This window comes from Alnus glutinosa, chromosome 11 (assembly GCF_958979055.1).
Source record: "Alnus glutinosa chromosome 11, dhAlnGlut1.1, whole genome shotgun sequence".
NCBI classification, from domain to species: Eukaryota; Viridiplantae; Streptophyta; class Magnoliopsida; order Fagales; family Betulaceae; genus Alnus; species Alnus glutinosa.
This window is the reverse complement of record NC_084896.1, coordinates 23,002,788-23,027,499: the sequence shown is the minus strand read 5'-3', so window position 1 is coordinate 23,027,499 and position 24,712 is coordinate 23,002,788. Positions and strand designations below refer to the sequence as shown.

Below are 24,712 nucleotides of genomic sequence, written 5' to 3'. Positions count from 1 at the left end.
GTCTTTTACCTCACCTAAAAGCCTAATCAATCCCACATTCTCAAAATTCCCACAGTTTTTATACCCGTCTATCATTGTATTATTCAAAGACAATGTCTCGGGGGACAATTCGCCGAACAATTTTTTTTTTTTTTTTTTTTTTTGATAAGTAAAAAGCATTTCGTTGAATAATTTGTGAGCAACACATAAATCTCTACACTTTGTATAAGTACTCTCTCACAATTACCTCAAATTCTCTCAAATTCAGTCAAATAATTTGAAGATCCTGATACCATAAAATATTATTGCCAGTGTAGATGTCAACGGAGAAACCTAATTTGGTCGCCGGACCATACAATCTTGCCAATTCGACCATACCCATTGGGTGAAACCTTCTAGTTTAATAGAAACAAGTTCAATAATCAATTTGATAGCAGTAAAACAAGAAAAATTATGACAAAAAATCACCACACACCAAATGTACCTATCAAATTAGAACCAAACTGTACTTAAAATTACCACTACAAAGAAACTCAACTTCAATTCATCCAAAAGTCGTATACACTACCCACAATGAGAAATAATTTTTACACATCACTTGTACATTTTTTGTACATTAATTTTCTAAATCAACCATTGAATTTGTAGGACCTCTACAGATCTAATAATTGATTTTAAAAAGTGATGTACAAAAAATGTATAAGTGATGTGCATATAACATGTTTCACCCACAATAACCAATTGCACAACAAGATTACAACTTGTGCACAATACAGCCACTCACATTGTGCAATATTGTTGTGCAAGAATCACTTCTCTCTCGAATGAAACCTAAAGAAAAGTTCTTTCATTCTATTGGTATGTCGAACGTGAGACTTATTTATATACCCAAAAAAAAAAAAAAAAAGAAGGCTTTTTGTTATCCCAGGATTCAGCACCGGACCACTAGACATCGGGTCCTCCTTGACGACGATGGGACGTTAAGTACAGCCGCGGCTGTACTTAACGCCCCATCGTCGTCTAGAAGCCGCTGGAACCCCCTGGATGTTCCGAAATGAGGAAACGCGGCGGTCGAAGCTGCTGAAGCGGTACTCGGTCACGATTTCCGCCCACCAAAGTAGCGCCATATAGATTCTCATTGCGGAAGAGAAGACGCCACCGACGAAGCAGTGTCTGCGGGCTAACTTCAATCTTCCTCTTCTTCTTGCTCTCCCAAGACGAAGCAAACCTAGCCTTCCAATGAACAAATCCCTCCGCTCCCGCCGCTCGTCCAAACTCATCATCAAATTTCCGTTTCCACAACCCATTAGTTGAAGACAAATACTTCAATTCGGAACACACACATTCCACCCTCGCGAGATCGACACCGTGAAGAGATTCCAAAATCTTAAGTTTAAGATCCGCGGGAAGGCGCATAAAGCACGGTGGAGGGCAGAGACCAGTCTTTTCACAAAGATCAATCAAAAGTGGCAATACGAGCCCATCCTTCACCGTCTTCCAAAACTCAAAAATCTCACTTTCCGGGCACCCACTTTCTTCGCTAATGCTATCAACCGAGTCACTATTAGCTAAAGTGATCGCCGGCACAAACCGATTCTCATTCAAACACACTCGATACAACCCCGACCCGCCCTTAGCCAAAGACCCATAGATCACGACAAAGTGCCCTAAACTCTTAAACTTCAAAACAACATTTTCAACCACATTACCAAAAGTACTATAGCCATGTCCTAGAAGCTCAGGCAGAGTATACCAGAGCGACACCGTGAAAGCCTTCGAAGGCCACTCGTCCGCAAGGTGAAACCGGTCGACCCGCATGCCCGAGACCGAATCGAATCCGACAAAACCGGACTCCAAAAAAACCGCGTGAACCGCGATCACCAACAGCGCGTGGTCACCACCAAAGTCGCCTAGCTCCTTGCTCAGCACCCTTCTCAGAAAACAACGCTCCGAAAACTTCTTCCCCATTGAAACCGACCCATCATCCACCCCCATCGTTTCAGCACCGGAAAATTCTAGGGTTCCTTCGTTTTCCGCATTCCAAACAACCACAGACTCGTCCTGTTCCTGAAAACTCCTCGAATCGCTCATATCGGAGTCTGCAATCTCAGGCCCTTGTACGGACAAATATCCAACTGGGGTGTCTTGATTTAAAGGAATTTGTTCTATGGTTTGAGATTCTGGAGGAATTTCAGATGGGTTTTCTAGATTTGAGAAATTTGGAGGCAAGGTTTGAGGTGGTTGTTGTACGGAATTGGAATTGGGCGCTAGGATTTGAGAAGAGGAGGAGAAGCCAGTGGGGTTGAGGGTGAAGAAGATAAGGTCACCAGAGGTGATACCGAGGGACTGGAGGGACGCTTCGGGTGAGGACGCGTGGAGCTCGTCCTTGCGATTGAGGGAGAGATAGATAGAAGAAGAAGAGGAAGAGGAAGACGAGATTGATTGAGATAGGGTTTGCTTGAGTTGTTGGAGAGTAGAGGGAGTGGGGATTTCGATTTTCAGGGTCTGTTTGGATTCGAGGGATCTTATTCTCAGTTTCATGGTTGCCATGGGAAACAAGCAAAAAGAGGATTTGATTAACGGGGGAGGTGAAGCGGATAAGTATTTATTCTCGATTTTAAAAAATTCAGTTAACAGATAATATCTGCAACTCTTAATTATCCACAATAGAGATGGATTTAATCTTAATTTTCTTCCACAAATGCAAGGTGGTTTTTACTCACCTTTATCTTTAGCCAATTAGGTTTTAATAAAAAATTATTGAATTAGTGTTAAATTATTTAAATGATTAAATTCATTTGAATTCATCATTTCTATTTGAATTTTTAGACAAGTTGAAAGTTGCTTCTCCTTTTTTGCTTGCCTACCGATCGATCACCAGCTTAATTGCCCACTCAATGGTTATTTACCATGTCATCAGAGTATTTCCAGCACCTACTTAACAATTTTTTTTAAATAAAACTACTTTTTACTTACTTATCGAAATATACCTCGTGAACTTATAAATAGCTTTCTTTATTTATCTCTATATCAATTAAATATTATTATTTTTTATTTTAATATGTATTAGATATGCGACGGTCCTACCATGAATACTCTTATATAGTGTTATTCAGTACGAGACTCCATCTCTTAAGGAGCTAGAAATATTAATTAAAGAATTAAGTTTACACTTTTTATTAATTTAATCTTTTAAAATAAATAATATTTTAACATATTCTACCAAAAAAAAAATTAATTAAATTCATATTTTCTCTCAACTAGAAATACTATACTTTTAGAAAATTCTGATTATTTTTTGCAATTAAATTAGTATGAAATTAACCATTCTCCTTAATTTGCTAGTCCTCGAAGGTAGCTAGGTTGGTTTTCTTTACTTTTTTTTATTTTTGAATTTATTTTTATTTTACGGTGTTAAAGTATATCAAGAGTTCAAGAATTCAATCTACAGTTGAAGATTATGACTTAACTACAGTTGAAAATTGTTACATAATTACATTTGAAGACTTTGACCTAACTACAGCAATTGTGATCTAGCTAGCTACGATTAAAGTCTAGCACGTAGTCATATAGCTGAAGACTATTACGTAGTTGTAGACTTGTAGTTGAAGTCTATTAATTGTATTATCGATCTAATTCTCCTATAAATAGATCACTAAAAAAAATAAGAATAAAATGTAGCTATTTGCGCTTTACCATGTACGTGAACATAAGTCATAGATCGAACCACTTAATTTTTTTTATTTCTTTATTTCTTTATTTTATTATTCCAAATTATATTATCTTTTCACTTGTGTTTGTAACAAACGGTAGTACCAAATGTGTTCATCTTATTATATTGGTGTTTATTTAGAGCAAACCATTGAGTTGTTTGCTTTTGATGAGTATATATATATATATATATATATAATTACAAGCTACTATATATGAAAGCAATGATCCTCTTGGGGAGAATTTGGTTCCGCTTTGTCCACACCATCAACGTTCCTTAGCCAGCAAGTCTGCTTTAAAGAAGCTGCATGCTCCGGAATGCCGTCCATCACCCACTCATGGCCCTTCGGAAAGTATGCACCGCTACGTGGATGAGGAACCCAGCACGACGACTCGCTCATCTTCTCGCCGCCGATTGAATTTCCTGACTTTTTCTGCGCATCAGCTGATCCTGCGTGCTTGCTGAACCCACGCTCATCTCGCAGGGCTTGCCTGCACGCATGTCACATGCATTTCCCTTCGATCAATATATATATATATATATATATATATATATATGACACTAGCTCTTTTCCTTTTTCTTTTTTCTTTTTGGTTAAAAATGTTATAACTGAATTGACCTATTCTTGATTTTTATTTTTTTACAAGCTCTTGCAGATCAAAATGCTGATTTTCATTAACACGTCATTTTAATTATATAGCAATCGTATAACAGTCTATTAAATAACATTACTCTAATAAAAACATACTCTTATATTATGTAATAACTAATATACCAAAACTACATCTGCTTATAATATTTACATTAGCTAGGCTTCATTTGTTTCGACGTATGCTCCGTTTGTTTCGGTGTAAAATGATTTCTGGAAAACGATTTCGGCATTTTTCGGTGTTTGGTAGGGGTGAAAATAATGGTCAACGAAAATCATTTTCGGTTTGACCGTAAAAGTTTCTTTAATTTTCGGAAAACGATTTACGATTTTTAAAACCGTAAATCGTTTTCCGAAATGAAACTCTTCGTTCTTACATGCATGTTTGATATCCGATCGTCAGAATTTAACAATTATCGGTCGTCGGAATTCGGTTGGCGTCGGAGTCCAACAACATCTGGTCGCTGGAATTCTGCCGGCGCCGGAATCAGGTCACCGGAATTGTACCGGCGCCGGAATCCGGCCACGGGATGACCAAATTCCAGCCGGAATTTATCGGTTTCCGACCAAGCTGGCCGGATCTGGACGGATCCGGCTATTGATCCAGTCGGATCTGGCCAAAACGGCCAGAATCCGGTCGGATATGATCGGATCCGGCCGGATCTGGCCAAAATGGCCGGGATCTGGTCAAACTTTTCGCCGGAATCCGGCGATGGCGACCGGACGTTGCCGGATTCCGGCGATATTTGCCAAACTCTGATTTTTGCATTTCGTAATTTTTTCATGCGAACCAAACCCCGAAAAATATTTTTAAGAAAATCAATTTTTCTGAAAATAATTTCGTCGAAATCATTTTACGACGGAAATCATTTTACGTCGAAACAAACGGAGCAGTAATGGAAAATGTTTTCAGTGGAAAACATTTTTTCTTAAAAACGATTTCTCTAAAAATATTTTTCGGTGTTTGGCGCGTACGGAAAATCACAAATATATATATATATATATATATATATATATATATATATATATATATATATATATATATATATATATATTAACCTATAAAAATAAATTTTTATTCGCAACATAAAAATAATAATAATAAATTAACCTAAAAATTTGAGTTTCAGGACACTGCCATGACTCCGTCAAGACCCGCCATAAACACAAACACATGTCCCGGCGGGTCCCCATGACTTCCTGGCAGGTATCGGCTGACCGAGTTCTGGAGAAGTCTCAGCCAGGCCCTGGCGATGGCCCAGTTGGGTCGTGGTGGCCGGTATCCCGACGATTTGAGAATGAGAAGTTCAAACTCGGAAATGATTTACGAAATTTAAAAATGAAAATCATTTTTTGATCAAACTGAAAATATTTCGGTTTGACTATTATTTTCAGTCGTACCAAACACCGGTCTAAAAAAAAATATTTTACGCAGAAACAAAAAGAGCCTTAATAATTTCAAAAGTAAACCAATCAAGTAGAATAGAAGTCAAGATAAATGGAAATGATCACCTTAGCATTAACATGTTTGCTTTTGCAACCCTCCCTCCTCTCGCCATGATTCTCAGAAAGAACTAGTGCAAAATATCAAACTGAATATATGGGCAGGCCGCAGGAAGATATTGCGTGTGCATGAAAGATTTCAGAGGGGATGATATACAATATATAGATGCATGTACTTGAAAGTCCCATGCCCTGAATTAGTTAATGTACGCAGACATATGTGTCTGGAATATTTTTCAAAGAATAAGTTCGATCTGGAATATTAATCTACGCCTTTGTTTAGATTTTATAAAAGCAAACTAAAGTGAAGCCGAAATCTTTCTGCGGCTCTAAGACTCTGCTTAGACATCATCATGGTGGAATACTATACTATCTATAAATGGAATTAAATATGGTGCTTCTTTTGCTTTTGTTTATTCTCCGAAGACTGAAGAGCGGTGATCAGATTGAATAAAGCTTTATACGTGGCAGAACATTGGGTTTATTGTATCAAATCCTAGTCAAATTTCATGCAAATTTGCAAAAGAAAGAAACAATGGACTGACTTCTAGCTAGCTACACAAACAACAGTGCATCATTTACTTGTCTGTGAATGAGAATACAGCAGTCTGTGAACAACTTGGACACGATATAATTAAACCCATTTACGTACAATTAGAAGCCACCTCTAAAAAATGGCGCACCGAAGTACGAGGTGGAAAATGTCCCTCCCCCATTGGGGAAAAGAGTTAGGAAACAGATAAGGCCAAGAACGATACCCCATGCATACCTTTCATCTCCCAAAGGGGTGATCTCATCTTTTGCAGGTATTTCCTCTCCACCCCGGAAGAACGTTGCAAATAACCCCCATGCCAAGCACAGGACACTTCCACTCAGGCCGCCGATACCGAGCAAAAGCGATGTGGCAAAAGATAGCAAGGTAGCAGTGCTCCTCCCGAACATAGCTTGCGCAATGCGGCCTCCTTCAAGTCTTCCACAAGGCAACAAGTTCAAAGAAGTCACCACCATTCCTGCATAATTATGAAGTAGTCAACACTTTCTTCTTACTGCCTCCATTACCTATGGCATCCCAATGAAATATAGAGAGGTCCAACAACCACCCACACAAAAAGTGCGTGAAAAGATCAATTGATTGTGGCTCAATCCCTCCAAGTTTAGGCCAAGTAAATTTGTTTGAGCTTAATGTGCATTGTAAAATAATTATGGCTTCCATTGGGTTGGCGTGACTGAATATCGTGCCGTAAATATATAATATGAGATAAGCAGTAAATATAAATTGAGGCCGAAGAGAGTGAGTCACCTACCTAAAAGTCCAGCAAAAGCAAGGGGATCAACAGGAACTCCAACACCTTCCACTGCATAAGGCAGTACATTTCCAAGGTCATCTGTATAAGGTCCAATAACAAATTGGATGAAAGAAAGCAAGGGATTGTTGTAGAAAAATTGCGGCCTTATATACCTGTGTAGAAAGGACAGAAGAAAGTAATGACATGAGCTGCTGTGACCATATTTGGCATAAAAACCATTTGGGTGTGCTAAACAAAATCACAACTAAAGTGAGCAATGTGCCATCATTTGTACCAGATGAAAGTTCTCAAGATAAAGAATTTACAAAGGGGCCGCGTTGTTGTTAAAGGTCTTTCACATCTCTCTTAACCATGATTTACTAAAACAATGGTCTCACCCGATGTTGCAACTTTTGGAGGTTGAAATGTCGTACTTCTTTGACAACTACATGGTTGGCACCCAATTAATGTAAGCATGGTACAATGCTAACAGCCTAACAGGTTAGAACCCCTACCAACTAATTTCTACAGCCATATCCATATTATATCCCAAAAGAAAGCAGAGCTACAAAGATTGCTTGTGCATAATAAATTATGTCTTCTAATTAGAAAGGAAAGGCACTTTAGAAAACTTACAAAGCATTGCCGCCTCCATTGAAGCTGCCATCAGCTACAAATGCAGCAATAGCAAGCACGAGTGATGTCAAATACGCACTAGCTGTGCGTGCCACAGGAATATCAAAAAGAGCTTTCTTATTTGGAAGCAAAGATTCATAGTTATTAATCACTCCCAGGCACCCTGTCCAATTAGACGGGACAAGAAAAGATGGGCTGAGTTTGACACCATAACGAGCTGCTGTTACCCTTGTGGCTATCTGCAAAACAGAACATATGGCCTTCAATACATTGGACATAGAAAGAGGTGTTACCACAAAAAAATAAATAAAAATAAAAAATAAAACCCATCTTAAGATTATGAATGACTACTGCCAATGATTTTCAGATTAATTGCAGTAACCGCATATAAGTGCAAATATTCAAGAGAGCACATGCTTCTTTTGATGAGACATTGCAACCCCACCACAACAAGGTTATCTTACCTTATTCTCCCTGTCTCTGTTCTGCATTATTAGAAGTTTCACCTCATGAGACCCTTATTAACAATTTTTAGCATATTCAACTTTCTTGCCAAACTGTTGTAGTTACTATTATAGTCCCTAGACTTTCACAGGTTTTCGAACATTCGGACCTGAACTATGAAGTATCAAGCTCCAAACAGTGTCAGTCCCAAATTTTCCAGCATGCCCAAAACAAGTAGGAGAGATACTTACACATTCAGAGCATCTACAACTTGTAATGCATATCCCTAGACCCTACACGTTGTGAATGGGTTTATCCTAAATATAGACATGGATGTCTCACTTATTAAAGAATCCCTTAATAAAAATTACTTCATTAAACAAAAGGAAGAGAGGATAACATTCCATTCCGATCCAAGACATATAACTCCTCAAATTGAACATATTGAAACATTCATAATGTCCTGAAAAATCTAAAAACATGCCAAATTTTCATTCTTCTTCAGTGTTTGGGCACCTCTTTTAGCAAGATACAACATGAAAGTAGTGGAAGAACGATGCAATAGCAAGTACCATATCTTTCTCTCTGATTTTTTTTTTTTTTTTTATAAGTTATCTTTAATCTCTCTTATTATGTGGGCACCTTTTCAATATTGGATCTGCAGTCACCGGGTTAGAATACGAATTATTGAGACCTCCATGATACAAGTAGTTATTCATCCAAGCAAACAGGATAAATTGAAAGTACCAGTTAAAACCACAATAATTCTGAATCATTCGATCACACAGCAACATAAGATATGTATAGTAAAGTTTGATGAGAAAGTACAGAAAGCATACCTCAGAAACTCCCAAAATGGAAATGAAGCCAGCAAAGAGAGGCACAACATCAGCTAGGTAATCATCAAATGTAGCATCAGGCTTTAAGAAGAATCCACTTGTCAGAGCTATTGTTCCAAAGGTTGTAACACATAAGGCTATCGCACTAACATAACCCCAAGGGGTGCTCAGCTTGATTGATTCGAACTGGAGGTCGATTTCTGCTTTGGGTTCCACCACACAAGCCTTAAAAGAACAAGCATTATAACATTAAGTCTAAATGACAACTGTGACAGCTTAAAAGAAATAAAAAACAATATATAAGACATAATATTTTTTTCCCCACTGATAAGAAGCTAATGGGCTAATCTAAACAGCCACGGAAAAACTCAAAAAAATCCCTTGAATAAGACATAGACAGTCCAAGAGGAGCTTTAGCCTCCAAAAATGTAGGCTTTAGACCTCATAGCTACCAAAACAATGGCTTTAGACCACTTCAGGACTCAAGCAGACAGCCACAATACAGCACCGCAGACCATTACAATATGATGTTGAGCCCAAAATTTACTGCTATATGTCTGTAATGAAAAAAAATTTGAACTGAGAATGGCCATCTGCTATATCTTCACAATTATCAAGCAGTCACGCCAGTATTCCAGAACGGAGTTTTAAGAATTACTCTTTATACAGCTACAAAGAATGGCCAGGAACAGAGAATATGTAAACGATACAATAAATTCAACGGGTAGAAATTCTTGACAAAAATATGTGGGAACATAAATCATACATCCAAAATGCAATGTTAAAAAGATCAATGCAATAATAATTTCGATAGCATACTAGATACTATATTTTTATTCTATAATTGTCTAACAATGCAGATGTATCACTTCAAATCAACCATTAGATCATTTTTTTATTCAACAATGATTAATCCAAAGGTTAATTAGAAGTGTCATGTTGGCTTTGTTGGATGAATGTTAGATAAAATTAAAGTATCTAGCATTTCTCCAGATATATATGTACCTGTTTTATAATGTCATTTGTTTTTTCTTCCATGAACCATACAACCACATCCCTCCCTGCCACTTCAGATAGCTTCTTCTCCAGTTTGGGAATGACTTCTTCAATGGGTTTCCTCAAATTTCCAATAAAAATGCCCCCATCTCCAAAACGCCGAACATCAGTGGCAAAAAATGTGTCAAACCCGAAACAGGTCTTCAACTGCCGCATCGAATTTGGCCCAAAAAGAAACACATTATTCAAGATTTTTGAATAAACTAAAAGAAACAAATGCAACTCAGTGTATGATTGGATCAATATACTACTGACCAACAATATATAATGGTATAGATAGCTCGCTTTTAAACATAAGTCATTATTATAAATTAACTGAAAACAAGAAATAAGACAATACGATATTACTTAATCTGTAAATTACGAAGCAGTAAATCCTCCTCAAGCTATCACCTTTAATATTAAAGGCGCTAAGAATAACACTTTTTGACATTGATCTAATATACCACAACGCATGGAGACAACAACGTTAGAATATAAATTCAATGATTAAATTAATCATTTCTATAGATTTAAGCTTTTGGGATAAATGGTGATTAACATAATATGGTATTAACTCTTAAGTTTAAACCCTTTTTTCGAACTTTCTCCTCGTCATTCACTTTTCAATTAAATATTTTATGTATTAAGCCTCATCTATTAAAGGAGAACTTCAATATATGTAAGGAGAGTGTTATAGTATAGAAAAAACTTCATTTATCACTCCTGATCTTTTATTACTATTGCAATCATATCCTTAAACTTTACAAAGTGTCAATTTAGTTACTTATCAAAAAATAAAATGTCAATTTAGTCAATCCATCTTTCCATTTTTTTTCAATTTCACCCATCCGTTATGATTTTCTGTTAAATTCTATCAAAATTCTCAAAATACCCATGTGTATTTTTTTTATATATATAATTTTTAAAAAATTCAACATCCATATTTTTGAAAATTCCATTAAATTTAATATTGGTATTTTAGAAATATTGATACCCCTATTATGATTTAACGAAAAATTTTAATGTATTGTTGAAATTGAAAATAAATAAATAAATAAATACACCAAATTAAAATTTTTTAAAGTGCAAGGGTATGATTATAAAAATAATGAAAAATCGAAAGGGGTAAGTGTTCTCTATAATATAACTAAATTAATTATCAAATTCATCTATTTTTATACGCGCTTAAGCACTTGAGATAAATTATGATTTAATCGTGACACGCTTGAAGTTGATGATAATAGATATCCATCAAAAGCTGTAACTAATGAAAAAGGGGTAAGCTAAAGAAAAACCTTGTTGAGATCAAGAGCCTTGAAGGCCTCCTCAGCTTTCTCCAACCTCTCCTTCTCTCTAGTCAAATTATCACGCACCACTCTATTGAAAAACGCCACAACTGGGTTATCACTATTATCCCTGTCAAGCTCCTTGAGCTTCCTATCTGCCCTCTTCTTCTCCAGCTTTATCGCCGCCTCGATCGAAGGATTGCCCATGAATTTCTTGAAATCCTCGTCCGTCTTCCAGTCTATCTCTTGCCGTTTCTCTTTCTCCTCAGTGTCGCCCTCTTTGCCCAAGTCAGTCTTCTGGGTATCATTGCCTTCACTTGGCTTTTCAGAGACTACGGCAACCGATGAAGGAGTAGAAGAGGTGGGTTCGCTTTCTTGCTCATCTTTATTAATGGAGAACCTAAGAGGTTTTCTTGAACTGGGTTTAGAGTTGAGAGAAAATGAGAGGTGGGTCTTTTCGCCAATTGGTTTTTTGTTGAAAGCTGAGACTATGGTACCTGAATTGTTTTTGTTTTTGTTCCTTGGGGGCCATGAAGACAATGAAGAATGTGAAGTAATGGAAAGAGTGGCCATTGGGGAGCTTGAAGAATGATGAGGTCATGGTGTGGTGGCTTGCTAGCTGAAGAAAAAGAGTAGGGTTGGAGAGGGAGAGACTGGTCTAGAAAGTTGGAGTAGTTTCGCAGGTGCGTCTTATTACGGGGACGATGACAGAGGAGAAGACCCCACCGTAATCTATATGGCAAGGAAACTAATTCGTGTGGCTCATAAGCATTATAGTATTAAAATTGTTTAAGATGTCTTAACGTTACTGTCCACATTATTTATTTAATTTTGGCCTTGACACAAGTCTCAGATAATTTATTATTTTATAAAATGATACTTGCCAAGTATGTTGCCAGTTTGGTTCTGACCCCATATCAAAACATGGACCTCGTTCCATGAGAGTTATGTATATATATATATATTGTCGAATAATTCCATTCAAATCGGCCTTCGGGTTAGTACTGACCTAATAAGAATCAAAAGTAGGACTTTCAAAAAAGTTATATATAGGAAGACATACACCAAGCAGCTATTCCCGATAATATGCGACATGAGATATACTATGATTGGGTCTCGGGAATGCAAATTACCCCGGACTAGGAGCTGACTCAGTCAGCCAAGGTCCGGGACAAGCACGTCGCATGAAATCAGGAGTTGAGATCTGGATCAATTTCAAAAAATCCTGGTTTGAAGCTAATTCCGGATTTACCGCCAAATATCTCACCCAGATGTTTATCAGGAAAGAATCCCGAAATTGGAGGATAGAAGAGTTTGAGTCTATGTCAGACTTTGACGGTGCTCTAAAGCCAAAGAACACAAAACCATAGCAGGACGGGTGCTTATCACACAACCTATAAATAGTTCCATACCTTGGGTATAAAAGGGGACTGGATTTTTGAGAATGAAGCGAACTCTTTCTCTCATATATTAACTTAAGCATCGTAGTGAGACCTTCGGAAGAGTTTCATAACTTTAACTGTTTTGTAGGATTATTGAGAAAGCTTGAAGAACTTAAGAAGACGTGCTCTGTTTACATCATATCGAAAACTGACTCAACATATATATATATACATACATACACACATATACTGTTTTTAGAATAAAAAATATATATTTTAAAAATTATTAACAAACAAATTGAAACACAAAATATTTTTTAAATATGAATCCCCACTAAAAAAATACTTATCAACTCTATGTCATATAAAAACAATTTATCAAACTAGAAAACCAAAAAATATTTTTCAAAACAGCTATCAAACATTGATTTTTACTATGATAAAACCTCTTAAATTTTTAACTATTTTTAAATGAAGAAAAAAATAAATAAATAAGAGGAGCAAAAGACCAAAAAGGATAAAGTTTTCTATTAAATTAGGTATATATTTTTTTTTATCTAACTTAATCTATTGAATTGACGTCTCTACAAAATGCATGTCAAAATGCATATTAGAATCATATATTTTTATTAAAATTACATATAATTTTTTTATATATATTTTGAACACATTAATTTAATAAATTGGATTCACAAAACTAAAACAAACTTAAATTAAAACGAAAAAGTAGCTACGAGGACAAGAAACAAACCATTTTTTTTTTTTTTTTTAAAAAAAAACCCAGCAATTTCAAAGGGCTTCTCAGTTATATATACGTTCCTGAGCAAACTTATTTTCCTTTCAGTTGAAGCTTTGAATCAATAACGTGCCGACTGTTGAGCCAATAGCTTCGTGCCCTCGGTAGCACCCACCTCACGCGCGCCTCTTTCAAATACCCTTCGGAGACTGGTAAACATTCTATCTCTTCCGTTGCCAAATTCGTATTCTCAGCGCATCTCAAGAATGACTACTATTTTCACTGTTAGATTCACAATTATGGATTTTTTTTGTTCATTAGGGTACAATTGGGCTAGGTTTTTGTTTGTCTGGGTTTCTGGGTCGTGCACTTTATGGCTTTTGTTTGAGTTTATTTGTAAAGAATGTGGCTGTTCTTCTCATAGTTAGGTATAAAATTGTGGACTTTTTATTAAATTACAGTTAGCGGTAGGCTTTTGTTTATTTGGGTTACTGGGATTATTGAATTTGTGACTGTTGATTGAGATTTTGAGTTAGAGCTCATTGGCTGGAGGCTATCTAGGAACTTTGCAAAGGCAAAAAGGAATCAAATATGGTATGAACTGAAACCCATTGGTACTCTCTCGAAGAGATTACATTTTATGCTTATCCTTATGCATAAAAATTTGTTTCCCTTCAAAGGCTCACTATCTTGTGCAGTCCAAATACATTACATTTGGCACAAAAGCTTGCACAACTATTGTCATTGCCACCATCATGCAATCTGCTTCCCCTCTTCACACTCCCTCCGTGTGTTTGCCTCAATAGTGATTATGTAGGCTAAGAATGACTTGAAGGTGTAACACATTATTTCTCTCTCTTTTTTTTTTTTTTGGTTAGAAAAAAAAAGTGATTTACACAATTAAGTTTGTAGAGCTTCTTAAAGGTTATTCCAGGAGGGAGGTTTTTTAATGAACTTCTTTACATTTTTGGAGTTTTGTGGAATGGTGAGATTTTTTTATTTTTTTTTGTTTGCGGAAAGAGATCCCAGGAGCCAACGTTTTGAGGTTTGAGTCTTTTTATAGCATGTTGAGGAGCATAGTTGTGGACATGTCAAAGTGGTTATCATGTGGGTTTTGTCATATCTTTGTTCCATTTAAAGTGGCCTGCTTTTGTATGTGTTGGCTTGTGATGATATTTAACCGTTAATCAACTGGTGAGTGGAGGAAAGATATTGAACTGAAATTGTTAAAAAGTAATTTTAAATTTTGGCGGTCTCACAGAAATATTTTTAAAAGTTGTGATTCTAAGTGAATGTTAAATTTTACAGAAATAAGAAATTAAAGCTAGGGGCAACATAGTTTATACTTGGATAACTGCCCATCATAGTTTGCTTATTTCTAGTTTTGCAGATTTTTTGAACCTATGTTCTTCTTTTTCATCTAATTAGGGGTTCTCTTTGTATACTCTCTGTGTACTAGGATTGCGCCCCTTTACGCTTTAATGATAATGAAATTACTTATTAAAAAAAAAAGCTAGGGGCAAAACAGGATACCTGTTAAGTGTGCTTTAAACAATGCTAGCCTACTTTAAACCTTGTATGGTAGCAAACAAAATATATGTAGTTCAGATGCCTGCATTCGTCAAATATTGGAGCCTACAAATTGAGAACCTTAGGACTAAAGTTTCAATACTGGGAAATTCAAATCCTCATACATTCTCTATCTATCTCCCTCTCGATGCCACATAATACCAAGAGTTGCTGATTCCTTACGAGTTGCAAGCTCTATCACCGGAAAACGTGTTTTTCTGCTTTCAATATTTGTGTTGAGAGATTTTTTCCTTCACATTTGGAAACTGTTTAACTTTTATCAGCAATTTTTCTTCTGTCTACATTTCAATCTGATTCGATGACACTATTTGGAACCTTTATTTTTTATTTTTTAATATTCTAAAGAACTGAACAAGATGAATCTACATCTCCACTCTTTTCAGTCTCCTTAAAATATTTATGTGAAGTATCAATTATAGCATTGATAATGGGTTTTAGTAAGGTGAAAGATGCTTGGAGAGATTGCACCACAACTTTCAATGGACTGAAACTGATGCTCAACTGAACCAAATTCTTCTTGGCGCCTTTGTACTCTTCATTGTTGGTTTCAAACTTTAGATTGATTTGAAGTTCATTGCTATTCCATAAAAAAATAATGATGTCTTATGTTTTTTAATTTTTATTATTTACTTGGAAAGCTCATGAGTACAATATTGACATTTGCTCTCAATTGTGGTTAAGGCTTTTGGTAGCAGTACTTATACCCAATAAAATTACTATTTCATCAGTATAATTAGTATTCTTGTTTAACATGGGCCATCTTAATTCTAAACATTTCTTCCAATTAGTTGATGTCATCTACATTGACTTACCGCTGCCTAAAGCCATATTTTCTATCAAATCTTTAAACGTTGTCTCCTTTATCACTATTATCCAAGCCCATTTTTGGCCTTCCATTTGTCTTTTTACTCCTTAAATTAAGTCGAACCCCTCTCTCACACTCTTACAGCTGGATGTGTTTATTTTCACATTGCTGGATCATTGAAATGCCCTTTTGTTATCCTATCATCAATTAATGCCGCCTCTACCTTTTTTTTTTGGATAAGTGAATGCCACCTCTACCTTCTTATAAATGTCTTTGTTTCTTATTTCATCTTCTCTCTTATTTCTGCTGATTCATCTTAACATTCATATGTCGACTACTTTTATGTTATGAACATGTTTCTCAATTGCCCACCATGATAATAAAGCAATAAAGCGTAACTCTCCACTTATTCAGTTCACTCCATTAAATCATATTTTTATGTATGTTTGTTGAAATTCACATATTATCATTTGGTGTTGCAATACATGCTTATTCAGACCTTGTGTCTTACCATGTCATATCTTCAGAGTTTTAAGGTGCTAGTGGCGATTGCTGGTTTTGCAGTTGTTTGCTTTCGAGAGCCTTGTCACTTTGCTAAATGGCCAATAATCCTCGATTTTCGGGTGCACAGGTAGTTTGTCCATTAAACTGTTTCTTATAACATTTATATCTTGCGAAACTGTTAGTTCTAAAGAAAGACAAGGTTTTCTGGTCTTTTAGTTTCAAGAAATGTAGGTTGCTTATAACATAAGGATTTTATCCCTGATAATAACATCAGTCCTGAAGGTATCATCTATGGGACTCCCTTTAAAACTTATGTTTCCAGGCTCATGCCTTAAAAGGTTAAGGTACTGAAGGGGTTTAAGCCTTGTTTGTGGAGGCTTAACCTTAGTTATAATATTTTCTGATGGCACCAAACGCTAGAATTTTTATTGCTAAAATTGGGGTATTGCTTCTTTTCTTTTCTTTTGCTAATTGATTTCTCTTGTTGACAAAGCCTCATCAGCCTCCTATAGTAGGTTCAATGGAACCTCCTCGAACTTTCCTTCCACCAATGTCTTCTCAAGTAATGCTTCCCTTCTTGCTAAGTTTTTATTGCCTAATGTATATTATTATCATCAATTTAGATAAAACCTCCTTACATCATTTTTTTTTTCTGCAGTTCCGACAGGTGGGTCCGGCACAGCAGTCACAGCAGTTCAATCCTGTGCCTTCTCAACATTTTTATCCTGTTGGCCGAGGCGTTCCGCTAATGAATGTTGGATTGCCTCCTCAATCTCTGCAACCCCAATTTTCTCAACCAATGCAGCAGTTTCCTCCACGAGCTGGTCAGCCAGGACATGCTACACTACCATCACAGGCAATTCCATTGCCAATTGCTCAGCCAAACATGCACATTATATCTGAAAATTTGATGCCTCAGATTAATGCTCAAACTCCAAATAACTATTCACCTGGTTTGGGTGGCCCAGAAAGACCTCTCAGTTCATCATATACTGTAAGATTCTGGAGTGTTCCTATTTCTGAATTCATTATTTACTCCAATTTATTAGGTCTTGACTTCCTATAATTACACTTTTGCAGTTTGCATCATCTTCTTACGGCCAACCACAAATGAATTTTAATACCTCCACCCATTATCAGTCTACATCTCAAATGCATGCACCCAATATTTCTTCTGGGAGACAACTTAGTTTATCATCTGAAAGCCAGAGCACTGCCTCTGCCGCACAGCACATTGCTGAACAACCTTCAGTTCCCGCTGCCATTGCATCGGTTAGATGTCTTTCTTTTTCTCCTCTACACATTTATTTGCTGAGTTGTTCAACGTCATTGTCAAATATTTCGTACTCCTTTGCTATCTGAAATGCTATCTATATGTTGTTGATATATTAAAAAATTTCAGGCAGCAAGCATCCAGCATAATTCCACTAGAGAGGCCCCAACAGATTGGATAGAGCATACTTCTGCTGATGGAAGAAGGTATATGGTTATAATGAATGCAGAGGATCCTAGTTTTTCAATCTTTGTCTAGGTTAAAATGTTCTTTTGCTTCTTCTTTTTCCTATTTTTTTTTTTTGAATGATGATTTTTTTTTTGATAGATGTGAACTTTCTTTAAATAAAATACTAGTAGAAACAGAAAATTCTGCCACAAGAAAGAAATAAAAAACTAACAGCATTATTGAGTAAACATCTAAAAACCATTGCATTGAAAAACCATGTCTACTCCTCTGTACTTAAGTTGTTCCCCTTTGTCTTTAATTAAACTTTTAATTATAAAAAAAAATTCTCACCTAAGTCTAAGGAAGGCTGTTTTTCAGTGAAGGTCTATTATCTTGATGAATCCAGAAGGCAACCTATCCCAAGGGATGTTGAGATTTCAATTGTCTGAATTTTTGTCATACATGGGATGAACACTTTTCTTATTATTCTATTTTTTTCCCCTTTTCCCTTGAACATCCTTTTCTCCTTCCTTTCTTGTAATCCATAGCACAACCAGCTTTTGGAAGGACTTGCTTTTTTTTTTTTTTTTTTGTGCGTGTGTGTGTGTGTGTGTTCTTAATATTCCAACTCCTGGAGGCATATGTCTTTATTATGGTGAGCCGTTTCTTGCAACTAGGTTTTATTGCATGCTTTCTTCTGTTGGTGCTCTATCGTGCTCTTATTCTTTTGCATTTAGACATATGCCCTTCGGATCTTTCAAAACCTTAAAAAAATAATCCACTTGAATGTTGGATGGAATGGATAAGATGTTTCAGTCTTTGCCACCGTCTTTTATGATTTGTTGTGATTGATTAGATATCGTTATAAATCGTGACTACATGCTTAAAACTTTCATTTTGGCATTTCTACAATTTATGGGGAAAAATTGAAATTGTGTCTTTGCTTAGAGGCGCCACATTCTTCTTCTCTCATCTTTAATGTACCAAAATGGTGTGCTTATTACATTTGTTTTTAACTCATTATAGACATATACGCTCTGCTTGTTAATGTGTTTTGGGGAGTTTTTTTTTGTTTTTAGTTTGAAAAAATGTTTTGATGTGACTGATCAAAAAAGTGTTTTTATGTGACATAAAAGTGAAAACTGTTTTTGTGTTTTTAGGAGTGTTTTGTGTTTGGGTTGTTTGTTAATTTTTTATTTTGAGAAGAGAACAAAAGACAGAAAACAAAATTTTTAACAAATGGAGCCATAGTTTTTGATTGTTTTCATTTGTTATTTTTACATCTTCTGGCTAAAATTCTTCTCCACATTAATCATTCAGGTACTATTATAACAAGAAAACACGACTATCTAGTTGGGAGAAGCCCTCAGAATTGATGACGCCACTTGAGGTGAGTCATGCCTTTTCCTCTTACTTCTTCATAATTTATGATGTATTAGTCATGCTGTTGAATAGTGATAAAGTATATGGTGGATATGCATGCTGGTGCACGTCTCTCCTGTGATTTAAACTCCTAACCTGGCTCAGTATGGGCAAACTTGTTTCAGTTGCATTTCTTGTTATTCCATATGCTATATTTTTTCTAGACTGGTGAAAAAAATCTCCATTAGTTCAAATTGCAGGATTCTTTTGTCTCATTGTAAGGACGATTATATCCAATTGGTGTTTGGAACTGTCAGATAATATACTTTTAGCTCTCTTTTGCATGAAATTCTGGAAGAATTCTCATTTCATATAAATTTGTTTTTCTCAATCTTGTTTATGTACAGAAGTTCTGTCCTATGAAATGGACACAAGTTGCTTATCATTCTGACAATTACTTCCACAAGTATCTCTGTCAATAATAAAAGAAACATATATCTTGTGTTCCAGTTTTTATGTTTTTGTTTGAGGCTGGGTGCTTAAAGTAACTGTTTTGTTCACTTATTACTTTTGTTGGAAAACATGTCTCTTCATCTCTCTCTCTCTTGTGTGTGCCTTCCCAATTCTGATTTTTCTTGGAAAAAGTTACTGTATAATGTGCCTTTTGGAATTAAACAAAACTGGTCGTATCATTTCTCTACTGGTGTATTGCATAGTCTGGTCACAATATGGATGAATACAAACGTAATTGTTTATTCCACACTTCATATCATTTCTCTACTACAATGTTGCCATGTACTACATCTAAAGAATTGCTAAGATATTAAGACGATTGTCTGCTAGTGGCATTATTTTGCCTCGGGACCTATAAAGTTAATGGTGTTTTCAATTCCTTTGGAAGTTTGTTTCTTATTCTCACTCTTTTATTATCCTTGTATACACTGCGGGACTTGCGTAGCTTTAAAGATGGTTACAGGTACCTGCTGTGCTACTCTATTGAGAGGTAGGATATGCTGTGGGTCTTTGCTGCCTGCTCTACCTACTATATAGCTTGAATGTTAGTAAATTTTGTCATTTGTTTTATCTCCTTGCTTGTTATAATTTCATTTGCTCAAACTTGTTGATTCTTTAATAAAGAAGTAATAGTTTATCTCTTGCCATGTTTCCACAATAGGATGTGCATCTTTCTGGGTCTACGTACCCCATACTTTCCTCATTTATTTCAATCTTAGATTCTTGCTTTGACCAAGCATTTGAATGTCAATGTAGGATATGTAATGCTCCCATTATATGATTTTACTGCACATTTGATTTGAGTTGATAAGAAAACAAAATTTGTATAAGGTTTCCTTGGATTTTTGTAGGTTGTTGTTTGAAAACCTATAACTTTGCACCACTTGACTCATTATGATAAAGTTGTGGTTTAATATTTACAGGCTCTGGAATATAGACTTATCAAAAATATTTTTATTGGGCATTTTGAAAGTAGTTTCATGTAATTCCAGGATGTTAGAGTGAATTGAGTGGACAATAAGGCATGAAAGTTAGTGGTGGTGCCAATGTTACATGGACTTGGCTGTGGTTACATGTCCAAGTGTTAATTTTGTTTGCTTCCAAAGTGTCAAGTAGGGTAGTTTTCTGTTGCCAAAATAGTATGCCAGAGAAGTGAAGGGTCGGGTCTTACAGAGAAGACGGTGGGGATGATGAGGACGCGATGAGAGAACATTGGCTGAGATGGATTAGACATGTCCAATGTAGGTAAGGATTGAGTGGGAATGCTATGAGGATGAGGTCAGCTAGTACGGCATGGCTGGAACAGCATCACTCCCAATGATCTAAAAATGTCCTCAGTAGAGCAGAATGGTTAAATAAGATTTATGTGGTGAATGCATTGTCTATGGTAGCCGTATTTGCTTGGATTTTTTAACCTCCAAATAACTACTTCTCTCAAATTGTAAATTGGGGAGTTTTATATAGTCTCTTGAACTAAAATATGGAAGTGGCATATTCTTAATCCAATCGAATCCAAATTGTTGGAATAGTTCCATAAAAAAGGAACCCGATATAAGTAAGGTTTGACATTTCATTATTACCTAATGAGGTGCCAGAGATGGCTTTTTTGAAGAGGTTTGCCTGTCCTTTACAATTTTTGAACCATTATATACTTAAAAATAACTTATCAGAATGCCTAGAGTACCACTTTCCGATTCTTCTTGATTGTGGTGACATTTCTAGGGGGAGTAGGCCTTTCAAATTTGACAACAAGTGGCTTAAGGCGGATGGTTTTGTGGGGTTGATGAAACAATGGTGGGATTCGTGTTCGTTTCAAGGTACTCCCAGTTATGTCTTAGCTTGCAAACTCAAGGCCTTGAAACAGAATTTGAAGATATGGAATGAAGAGGTTTTTGGTAATGTAGAGAGGAACAAGAGGAAGCTTTTTGAAGAGCTTCAGGCTTTTGATACTATTGAAGGTGGTAGGGCTTTAGTTGAGCAGCTTCTAAAAAAGACAGAGATTGTCAGCGAGTTAGAGAGGTGTTTACTTTTGGAGGAGGTGAGTTGGAGACACAAATTGAGGGTGATGTGGTTAAAGGAAGGGGATAAGTGTACTAAATTCTTCCATTCCATTTCAGTGTACTTAAGGATGCCTTACGCTTTCAATAAGACTAAATTTACTTCTAAAAAAAAAGTGTATAACCTTTCCCAGATTCATTGGCGAGAGAGAGAGAGAGAGAGAGAGAGAGAGAGAGAGAGAGTATGTCATCTCTTGAAAGGTTCCAAGCCTCTTAACAGTGGGCTTCAACCCGCTTGAAGGGTTTTTTTTTTTTTTCAAAGATGAAAAAAAGAATTGATACAAGTTAGAAGGGACCTTTGATTACAGTTAAATTGATACCAATCACCCCGTTTTCCCCTTTTGTTAATGTTATTATTGTTTCAGTTTTGACCCCAAAGGGGTTGGCTCAAGTGGTGAAGGCTTTAGACTTTGGTGGCATAATCATCAGGTTTAAATTTTGAATCCCCTTGGGTGCAAACTACTCCTTAAGGTCACACCCCTGGTGAAAGCCAGATTTAACCTATCCGTGTGGTGGGGGTGCATTATACAGGTTTGGGGTTTATTCTTCAAGGGTGGGTACATGCAGTGACCCTACCTTGGGGGGTTCCGCGTCATAAAAAAAAAAAAAAAATTTGTTTCAGTCTTTTTTCCTTACTGGATTCTGGTTACTTAACTATTATCATTTGGAATGAGCTCTTTATATCTTAAGAATTCTTATTTGGTGAATTGTTTTTATGCTAAAGAATTTCTATTTATTTTAGTTTTTATCACTGTGACAGAGGGCTGATGCATCAACTAACTGGAAAGAATTTACAAGTCCTGATGGAAGGAAGTGTGTGATCCAATATTTGTTCCTTAAAGCTATTCCTTTATTGGCTCTGCACCCTCTGAAGTCATTGGTGACTTACTTCTTTCCTGTGCGTGATTGTGTTTCAGGTACTACTACAACAAGGTTTCGAAGGAATCCAAATGGTCGATCCCCGAGGAGCTGAAGGTTTCTTCCCATATCAACAAATTTATTCTCATACTTCTTTTTTGATTTTTTTCCCTCCTTATTTACCTTTCTATGTTACACTGCTTTGCGTATGCTCTTGCTTCAAGTTGGCTCGCGAGCAAGTAGAAAAGTCATCTTTCTTGGGAACACAGCAGGAAACATTTGGGAATCCTCCTGTCTCATATACTGTTCCTCCCTCCGTGGTTGAAGCACCATCTGGTGCAGATACCTTATCTTCCCCAGCTCAAGGGATACCATCAAGCCCAGTTTCAGCGGGACCTGATGTTGCTGTTAGCCCTGTGTTGGTTTCTGGATCACCTGCTTCAACTGTTATAGCTTCTACTAAAGATGAAAAGGCAGATGGAGTGCAGACACTTGTAAATGTTGTTACAAGTTTGGCATCTGTACCAGAAAGTGTTGAAGCCTCTGTATCCATCGCCAGTACCATTCCTGCATCCATGTATAGTCAATCTTGCTAGTTTTGAGTGTTCTGATTGTAGTTTACAAATGGCATGTTGTTTGAATTTAATTCTGCTCGAGTTTTACAGGGACGATGTTGACAACCTTTCGGCTCAAGATATTCATAGCTCTGCAGATGGAATTCCTGCAAAAGTCTTAGAGGTATGACTTGATTTTTTATTTTTATTTTAATTGTTGTTATTTATGTTCTTGTGATGAAAAAAATGCTTTTCTAGGGAGTTGATGCGGTTAAAGCGTTGGAGGAAGTCAAGACAGATGAAATAGGGGAGAAAATGACCGATAGTGCATTGGTTGCAAAATCAATTGATCCTGAACCCTTGATATATGCCAATAAGCTGGTATGATATAGAACTTGCCACATTCGAGTCTGTCTTATTGTTGCTTTTCTGGGCATAGACTAGTGATATCACTGGCCTTTTCTCTTTTTAGGAGGCTAAAAATGCATTCAAAGCACTTTTGGAGTCTACCAATGTTGGGTCTGACTGGACCTGGGATCGGGTACTTTAATCATGTCAATTTCACTATTTTTTTTTTAAAAAATTTATTTTAGTACCTGACAGCAAAAATGTATGTATCAGGCGATGAGAGTAATAATTAATGACAGAAGGTATGGTGCTCTGAAAACACTTGGAGAGCGGAAGCAAGCCTTCACTGAGGTAAACTATTATAAGGATGTATTTTTAAGTTGAGTATTTAATGTGTTGGGTTGGTCTGATTTTGGCTGTGAATTGGAACACATTCTTTGTTTGGCAATTCTGGAAGACTGGAAGTATTATCTAGCCATTTGTTAAGTGCAAGTCCTGTTTCATTATCGTATAATCCATTCTTTTTGTTTCAGTTCTTAAGTCAAAGAAAAAAACAGGAAGCTGAGGAAAGGCGCAGTAAACTGAAAAACGCACGGGAAGAATTTAAACAAATGTTAGAAGTATGTTGCTTGCTGCTTGTGGAAATTTCTACCATCTCTATTCATATTATATACTTTTTCTTCTTGTCCTTTTCTTATCTTCAGTTGACTTTTTTACAGGAGTGCACAGACCTGACATCATCCACAAGATGGAGGTTTGCTTTTCCCTAAATGGTTTCACACACATTGAATTTTTTCTTCTTATATACCTGGTTTATGTTTTGCATATATCTTGGTCAGTTTCATGATAGTTTTCCTTGCTACTTGGATTTTTGAACAATCATTCAGCAAAGCAGTGAGTGTGTTTGAGAATGATGAACGTTTTAAAGCTGTTGAACGAGATAGAGATCGCAGAGAATTGTTTGATAACTACTTGGTGGAACTCAAAAACAAGGTAAGTTTCTGCTGCTTCTACTGCTCCCATTTATTATAAGGATTTGCATGCATACATATTGATGTGTATGTTCCCACCTCTTTCCTTTTTTCAGTAAAAATGAATCTATGTTTTGTTCAAGAAGAAATAAAGTCCCTCATATCTATGAAAGCCATATTCACAATCAGTTCCATTTTATGGCAAAAGTGGAAAAGAAG

The 24,712-nt window shown here is 36.3% G+C and overlaps 4 protein-coding genes across 6 annotated transcripts in view; 1 reads left to right on the top strand and 3 right to left on the bottom strand.

The window, feature by feature from the left end:
- Positions 1-666: 666 nt before the first annotated feature.
- Positions 667-2,603, bottom strand: LOC133882624 (F-box protein SKIP22-like). Its single transcript, XM_062321833.1, has one exon. It carries the CDS (start codon positions 2,527-2,529, stop codon positions 1,000-1,002), a length of 1,530 nt encoding a protein of 509 aa, XP_062177817.1. The 5' UTR covers positions 2,530-2,603; the 3' UTR covers positions 667-999.
- A 1,186-nt stretch (positions 2,604-3,789) lies between these two features.
- Positions 3,790-5,985, bottom strand: LOC133880981 (uncharacterized). The gene is made up of 2 exons (XM_062319951.1): positions 5,853-5,985; positions 3,790-4,182 (listed from the first exon to the last, which is right to left on the bottom strand). The coding sequence occupies exons 1-2, from the start codon at positions 5,897-5,899 to the stop codon at positions 3,900-3,902; spliced, it is 330 nt and encodes a 109-aa protein (XP_062175935.1). The 5' UTR covers positions 5,900-5,985; the 3' UTR covers positions 3,790-3,899.
- Positions 5,986-6,399: 414 nt separating this feature from the next.
- LOC133880967 (probable zinc metallopeptidase EGY3, chloroplastic) lies at positions 6,400-12,084 on the bottom strand. The gene is made up of 6 exons (XM_062319938.1): positions 11,382-12,084; positions 10,054-10,251; positions 9,049-9,273; positions 7,766-8,004; positions 7,148-7,302; positions 6,400-6,853 (listed from the first exon to the last, which is right to left on the bottom strand). Exons 1-6 carry the CDS (start codon positions 11,943-11,945, stop codon positions 6,498-6,500), a joined length of 1,737 nt encoding a protein of 578 aa, XP_062175922.1. The 5' UTR covers positions 11,946-12,084; the 3' UTR covers positions 6,400-6,497.
- Positions 12,085-13,532: 1,448 nt separating this feature from the next.
- The window catches only part of LOC133881539 (pre-mRNA-processing protein 40A-like), a 28,803-nt gene continuing 17,623 nt past the window's right edge, over positions 13,533-24,712 (top strand). For 2 of the 3 annotated variants that reach the window (XM_062320487.1, XM_062320484.1), the window contains exons 1-17: positions 13,533-13,702; positions 16,413-16,516; positions 16,883-16,951; positions 17,048-17,383; positions 17,470-17,661; positions 17,792-17,868; positions 19,151-19,220; positions 22,523-22,575; positions 22,680-22,737; positions 22,845-23,197; positions 23,286-23,358; positions 23,433-23,555; positions 23,647-23,715; positions 23,796-23,873; positions 24,056-24,142; positions 24,242-24,276; positions 24,410-24,515. In XM_062320487.1, the coding sequence (XP_062176471.1) occupies positions 16,484-16,516; positions 16,883-16,951; positions 17,048-17,383; positions 17,470-17,661; positions 17,792-17,868; positions 19,151-19,220; positions 22,523-22,575; positions 22,680-22,737; positions 22,845-23,197; positions 23,286-23,358; positions 23,433-23,555; positions 23,647-23,715; positions 23,796-23,873; positions 24,056-24,142; positions 24,242-24,276; positions 24,410-24,515 (1,812 nt within the window). In that variant the 5' untranslated portion in view covers positions 13,533-13,702; positions 16,413-16,483. The remainder of the gene's footprint in view (positions 13,703-16,412; positions 16,517-16,882; positions 16,952-17,047; positions 17,384-17,469; positions 17,662-17,791; positions 17,869-19,150; positions 19,221-22,522; positions 22,576-22,679; positions 22,738-22,844; positions 23,198-23,285; positions 23,359-23,432; positions 23,556-23,646; positions 23,716-23,795; positions 23,874-24,055; positions 24,143-24,241; positions 24,277-24,409; positions 24,516-24,712) is intronic. The other variant, XM_062320486.1, reaches the window with a different exon arrangement.